This window comes from Limulus polyphemus, unplaced genomic scaffold, assembly GCF_000517525.1.
Source record: "Limulus polyphemus unplaced genomic scaffold, Limulus_polyphemus-2.1.2 Scaffold355, whole genome shotgun sequence".
Lineage (NCBI taxonomy): Eukaryota > Metazoa > Arthropoda > Merostomata > Xiphosura > Limulidae > Limulus > Limulus polyphemus.
In genome coordinates, this window is record NW_013665965.1 from 270,684 (window position 1) to 278,317 (window position 7,634).

Below are 7,634 nucleotides of genomic sequence, written 5' to 3' on the forward strand. Positions count from 1 at the left end.
GCGGTGGGTGGTGATGACTAGCTGCCTTCCCTCTGGTCTTACACTGCTAAATTAGGGACGGCTAGCGCAGAAAGCCTTGGTGTAGCTTTGCGTAGATAATATCTTTCAGTTTTATTTACTTTTGCTGTTCAAAGCGGTGGAAACAAATCATTGCAGTACCATTGTACTTTATGTTGTAATAAAACATTTAATGAACACATCTCGGCTTGTTGTTTTAGCAAATGCTTGCTATAATACTTGAAAAGCTTAAGACGATAGCATTATGTTTTTCTAAAGACAAAACTTCATTCCCTGCAGTGAACTGTAGGTTGACAAAAGCTTTGTGAAGATTTAAAATGAGGAGAAAACTCCGTTGTATAAAAGCCTTCCCCAGTCATGCTATTATCGGAGAAACAGATAACCCATTCAATAGACAAAAGAAACTAATCGTCCCTGCACGTCCTAATGTGGACCTCTTCATTGTCTGCATTTGAGATGAAACATTTGTAACTAACTGTATCTACGATTTTGAACTCGAAAACATACACAGTAAAACATTAAAAAAGTTACTCAGCTTTTGAACAAGAGAAGATTGTTTAAAAGACATTGAAACCCAAAAAGGCAGACTGTACGATGAAAATGTTCTGAAAATTCAGATGTAGGAAAATAATACTGTTAATTAAATATTTCAAAGTTTGAAGGTAAATCACCCGTATTAAAAGACTAGTGCTCAGAAAGACAAAATAAAAAATACTGTTGAATTCCGCATAAAGCTTCTCGAGGGCTATTTGTCCTAGCAGTACCTAATTTTGACTAGAGAGATTGAAACTAGTCAACACCACCCACTGACAACACTTGTGTTACTCTAATTGAATAGTTGACTTTGAGCATCAGTTTCTTAACGTATCCATAGCCCCAAACTGCAAATTGCAATTTTGTTGTGGCTGTCACAAGACCCGAACCATGGTACACAGACCGGCTCACTAGCCATTGGACCACGCTCGGTCAAGAAACAGAAACCAAAACAAAACAAATGTATATATATCTACATTACATAATCTGTACGCAGAGACGATGAAAATCAAGCATAAATTTTGTCGTTTCCCAGTGGGTCAGTGGTAAGTATTTGGACTAACAACATTAAAATTCTGGATTCGATTCCCTCTAGTGAATAGAGCCTACAGATAGCCCAAACTGTGTAGCTTTGCACAAAAACAAACAACTTTGAATATTGTATGTTGTCTCATGCAGCAAAGCTACTTTACAGAAAGCTGTAAATAATGAGGAAAAATAACTTTAATGAATTTCAACAAGCTGGCCACAGTGCATCATTACGGATTTACAAGACAGGGAAAATCCTGTTATAGAAAGGATACAATACACCAATAGCACGAGAATTGCATATTGGAATTAAAATTCAAAAATAAAGGGTAAATAAATTGATTACTCTATTTTATGTCGAAAACTCTTTCACTTGATTGAATTCTAACATGCTTGGACGACCTCCTTTTATATGGCCCGGCATGGCCAGGTGGTTAGGGCGCTCGACTCGCAATCTGTGGGTTGTGGGTTCGAATCTCTGTCACACCAAACATGCTCGCCCTTTCAGCCGTGGGGGCGTTATAATTTGACGGTCAATCGCACTATTCGTTGGTAAAAGAGTAGCCCAAGAGTTGGCGGTGGGTGGTGATGACTAGCTGCCTTCCCTCTAGTCTTACGCTGCTAAATTAGGGACAGCTAGCGCAGATAGCCCTCGTGTAGCTTTGCGTGAAGTCCATAACAAACAAACAAACCTCCTTTTATGATCGCTTTAATTTCAACAGGAACAACCCATCGGACTCCATTCACGACGTTTATATTTCATGCTGACATCACAACTTCCAACCTTGCACTTGCAGTTGAAACAGCCCCCACCAGTGGCTCGGCGGTAAGTCTGCAAGCTTACGACGCTAAAATTCGGGTTTCGATACCCTTGGTGAGCAGTACAAAGATAACCCATTGTGTAGCTTTATGCTTAACAACAACCAAATCAAACCGACTGAGACTACGGTAAACATAACTTTTGGACATTTTACTATTGCACAGGGACTAGTTTAACAAAAGGCAACGATCTTTCTCCAAAATACTGACATATACGGGGGTGTAGGTGGGGGAGAATTGGTTTTTAAATGAAAATTTCTCCGCAAGAGGTGAACCAATGAGCACAAAACGTTGTATTGTTCGAAATCTCTAATATATAATGATCGTCGAAAGGCAATTTTTGTGCTTTTTATTGTGTTTTTTTTTCGGATATTGTTATGGCCAGATCATCTATTAATTTCTCTACGATCGACTACCGATTTTAGACTTAGAATGAAATGTAGCAGCTCAAGTTAAAAGCTTTTTCACAATTTGAGAAAAATTACTAATTTAAAATCTGTTTTAGTAGATTGATAGAAAGTTAAAACGTAACAATAAAGAGCAATATATTTTCAGGACCAAAGGATTGTGAGTGGGAACAAGGAAAAGTAAATTTAAAACTCGCTATAGAAGTATATAACATGAAGACAAAACTGATGTATATGGGTAAAAGTTTAGATTGATGATTACCTGGCATACGGTGAATATATTAAATTAACAAGCTTGAAGATGAAATTTTGGAGATCCTAGGCTTTAAAATAGTGAGAAGACTTTTGGTATATGTATATATATATATATATAGTAGTTTCATTTTAATTTTGCGAAATGATATATATATGAAACTCAAAAGATTTTATGTTATGGCTAATTCTCAATGAAAGTGATATTGAAAATTTCGAAAAATCGCTAATTAAGGTTACCTACTTTTGGGTTTTACCCTTTAAGAAGTAGAAGGCACACAGTTAAGATCTTTGTTGTTTTTTTAAACAAGGCACATCTCTTGCGGTGAAAGATGTACCTTAACCTATACATTTTAAAGGTAAAGTTTTTGGGAAAAGGTACAGCGGCTTAGAAAGACAGGAAGGGCAGACTCACTCTGGGTACTGACGGGTTACACAATGGTCCTTACTTTGGCAGTATGAGCATCCCCATTGGAATTGGATCCATCGGCGGACAATGACTTTTCAGGCATTGATTGAGCACCTGTGTGCCGCTGTTCTTGCACAGAGGCTAATCTGGAAACAAAAAAAAATGTAGATCTGGATTATTACAATTGGCAAACTATGACAAGATACAGCGCGAAAAAAGAAATACTGAATTAATTCACATACCCAGTTTTGTATTTTTGTCATTGAAAATTCTGTAGTTGAAAAATAGAAGCCAAATTTTCATTGGTGGAGACAATAAATGCAATACATTATTATGAAAATACTTATGGTGTTATTTTCACCATATCATAATGCATGGGATCAGAGGATAGATAGTAATCCGATACCAATTAATTTCTGAAAATTCTTAACAAAGCATTATGTCTTAAGTACTTATTGACGTTTTATTCTGCTATCCCTGGTGAGAAGAAGAGGCTTTGTTTGTTTGTTTTAATTAAGCACAAAGCTACACAATGGGCTATCTGTGCTCTGCCCACCACGGGTATCGAAACCTGGTTTCTAGTCCGCAGACCTCCCACTGTGCCATTGGTGGGGGGAGAAGAAGAGGAGTCGAAAGGAGCAGAAGCTAGACAACCCTTACGATATTTCTCATCAGATAACTTTGAAGAAAAAACCAAAATATTTTGTGATATTTTTATTGCTCATAAAATAACACTTAAGCATTCGATTATGTGTTAAAATGACTATAAAATATAACTAGGGAAATATAAATTATGTAATAAGCTCATCACACACATACTACACAATAGAAATAACCACTAGGACATTTTGAATTATAAAGAAAATTGTAAATATGTTTATGACACAGATTTTATTTTTAGTTTATTTCATATCTAATTATATTAACATGTTCTCACCGTTTGAGCGTCACTAAAGTTCCTGTAATTTTTTTACAGCGTCTAAGTGCCCTTTCTAGTCTATCTGGTTCGTCAGTAATAAACCTGTAAGAAAAAAAAATATTACGAAAAACATTACACAAAGTGAGTACAACGTTCGTAAATAGAGTGGTTGTATATTAGAGCACTTAGTTACTGAAATGGATGTTGAAAATGGTTGCCTGCCTTTAGATTAAAGCTTGCTCTTCTGGAGTCCACGAATCTTGTTTCAAGACTGAAAGCACTTAAGCATTTCCATCGGTAAGTTTTATTTTGTTTTAAACCTTTGACCATTATTATACATTTTTCACAGTCATAAAAGCTGAACTGGTAAAAGGTATTTCACAAAATACTCAAAGGACGTGCAAGTAGCATAAAACCAGAACAATCTTCAACAGCCCAACAAATTGCTGCCTTGATGCATTCCAAGCTACCTAAAGACTCAAACGAGAGCGAAAACACGATATACAACTTTTCATGTGAACGTGGACTCCAGTAGTTCAGACAAACAATAAGACTGGCAAAAGTCTGAATTTGATAGAGCACAATGGACTTACAAGACTTTGGAGTACTGGATACTTCCAAAAATTGTTATACATATATAGAGTGCCATTATTATAAAATATACAGATTACCATTTATTGACAGTGTGTTGTAGTATTAAGCTTGTAATTTTCTAAATAGAAAACAATATAGTATCTTCGCTTAATGATAACGACAAGTAAAAATAAGTTTAATAACTGGTTTGTTTGGAATTAAGCACAAAGCTACACAATGAGCTCTGTCCACTATAGGTATCGAAACCCGGTTTCTAGCGGTGTGAGTCCGCAGACATACCGCTGTGCCACTGGGTGGCTAATAACTGGTTTCAATAATGAAGTATGACACAGAAAAATAGGCTTCAAACTGTTTACTATAGTAAAATTGGTTAAATAACATTTCTGAATGTCTGAAAAAGATCGTTTGACCAAGTGTTTATGAGGTTGTTTATTACTCAGAAGAACACAACATCCACACATGTTTAGTCACAATGTTATAACAGTCACCAGTGAAGAAGGTTCCCTCATGGAAAGAGCAGTACCTGATATTCTAGTTATATCTATATATCGAAATTACAGGTGAAAAATATTCGCTTATAAATTTCAAAAAATATAACCCAAGAAGGGTGCTTCATCACATTAATTAATTATCTATATGAAGAAACGTAGCAATGAACAACGTGTTACTTCGTACATAAATTTGTTAGCTTATATATTAACTCATTTTCTTAAAAGGGTTGTTAATTTAATAAATGTTTAGTTATCTTTACTAACTGTTGTGGAAATTAACTTGAGATATCCATACTTCATACCCACAACAGCTAATTATAAATGTTGTATTCGTTGCTGATATTTGTTTGTACCTTTGTAATAAATGTTAAGCAAGAAGTTTAATTTTTGTTTTGTTTTGTAATTAAGCACAAAGCTACACAATGAGCTATCTAAAACATGAAGAAACAGAAAAACCTCTTCTATAAATATTTTAGCTGATGAATGGTTTAAGCTTAGAATGATATAAAAATGACATACTTTTTTATGTTAGATCGTTTGAAGTTGTTTTTGAGAAAAAGCAATTTTTAATATTGTGCCAAATAGCTTGAAAAGTTATGCAGTAAACGGAAGATGAAGAAGAACCATTCACCAAGGATGCAGTCTGAAATGGGCAAAAATAGTCAGTTCTAATAAAAATATAACCCTGAAGAGAGCGATACTCTTAATAAAAACATTTTTAAAAAGTAGCTATTACTGATGATGTTCTGAATGACAAATAAAATAGATAGCTATGGTGTAGATGACAGTCCTTGGAATGAAAAATAATTCAGGACAGAAAAAACGTAAAATCAGAGAAGCTAATAAAGACCACTATTACGGCCGTAAGTTTCAGGCCATATTCGATAAAAATCGTGATTTGATATTCACGATAGGCACAATGCGTGAAGCTTTTTATGTAGTTTTGCGCTTAAACGCAAATAAAACAAATATTAGTTTACGAAAGATAGTCTTTCGATTACTTGCTATATCTATATATCCTACTTCCCATAGATTTCAAAACGAAAGCAACCATGGAAAGTGATAAGCTATTAAGCGTGGTAAATATCCAGATAAATGTTAAACTACAAATGTACAATAATTTCTCTTCAATTACAGGAGAAATATCTTCGCGAAGAACACTATAACATTTTACCAATAACTCAGATGTTATCCCATTAACGAATTCATCATGAAAACTCAAAGACAAATGATGGATGAAGATAATGATGTTTAGGATGGATATGAATTGGTTAATGAAACAAAATAGAAATACAAATGGATATAAGAAGTTTACAAGCAATTCATAAGAAACTCGAAAGCCTAATAAAAATTAAAGATATACAAATATTATGTGGAGTGGGTGCTAGTAAATGCGTGTTTGAAGTTCCTGACGATCAGGTGAAAAAAAAAGTCTCTGAAACTTCAGACTCTAGGATTCATGTCATATGTTAAATACTCCTAAATATCACCGTGTTATATTTATCTATCCATCCAGAGTAAATCTGTTCTAATTTGACGATAGACAGAAGAAACTATAGTTGGCTATGCCAAAAGACCTCTTCGTGCCTTGTAATTACGAATCTAAATTAAAATCGGCCGATACTTTAGATATTTATGGAAATGTCCTCGTCTCTTCGTGCATTCCAAACCACTAAGTCTGGTTAAGTTTGGTAAGCCATTTTAATAAACGTTTACATGATCAAGAGTGGGAACCAGTTTAAATTGGATGATAGGAAAACAAGTTTGGACTCGTCAGTTTGAATGACAGGATGACTACATACTTTGTAGACTTGTCAGTTTCGTCATTCTGATTAGTCAGAAACGAATTGGACCCACTGAGTGTGACAGCTAACTACAATAATTTTATGAATAAAATTAGATGGTTGTTTCAAGACACTATATTTTCTGAAGTCAATATTGATTGACTAGAGATAAGGCAGCTAGTCAACACTACCTACCGCCAACTCTTGGGTCACTCTTTTATCAAATAAAAGTGGGATCTACGTTGATTATTCAATTGAACAATGTTACATCCACGTAATGTATATATTTGCAACTTATTTCACAAAACATTTATTTTTAAAAGTTAAAGGCATAATTTATATAAGACATAAAAAAAGATGTGAGGTTATTGGAAAAGTTTTATACTTTATTGCTTTCTAATAATTTTGCAACTGTTTTTCTGACAAAACCTCCTTTAATACTTTTAAATATATTATACTCTAAATATAAGATGTACTGTTAGAACAGACAAAAATTTGTTGCTTTGGAACAATGGTTGACTCAAACATTTTACAAAGGTCATACCCAATCTAATGGGCAGATCAGTGTTTATAATACAGACCTAGTCACCTATTTTACTGCTCTGGGCAACTTTTTATTCTTATACTTATGTATATTTATTTAATATAGCCCCAGGAAATATTACATTATGATGACGTAGTTCATAAAGTTTTACAATTATGGAAATTTCTTTTTTCCCTTTTATGCTTTGACTATTTTTCACTGGCTCCTGTGAGGGCGTTGTATTTTGCAATGGGGATCAAACTTTGTAGACCTATTCCAGCTGACATATACACTGAGTGGTCACAAGTAAATAGACGCCTAATTTTTCGTCATTTAACTGATTTATGCTAACTAAT

At 34.3% G+C, this 7,634-nt stretch overlaps 1 protein-coding gene across 1 annotated transcript in view; it reads right to left on the reverse strand.

The window, feature by feature from the left end:
- LOC106457642 (coiled-coil domain-containing protein CG32809-like) overlaps positions 1–7,634 on the reverse strand; it is a 395,034-nt gene that overhangs the window by 18,190 nt on the left and 369,210 nt on the right. Inside the window, exons 18-19 of the mRNA XM_022383642.1 lie at positions 3,905–3,988; positions 3,008–3,113 (exon numbers count right to left, since the gene is read on the reverse strand). Of these exons, the coding sequence (XP_022239350.1) occupies positions 3,008–3,113; positions 3,905–3,988 (190 nt within the window). The remainder of the gene's footprint in view (positions 1–3,007; positions 3,114–3,904; positions 3,989–7,634) is intronic.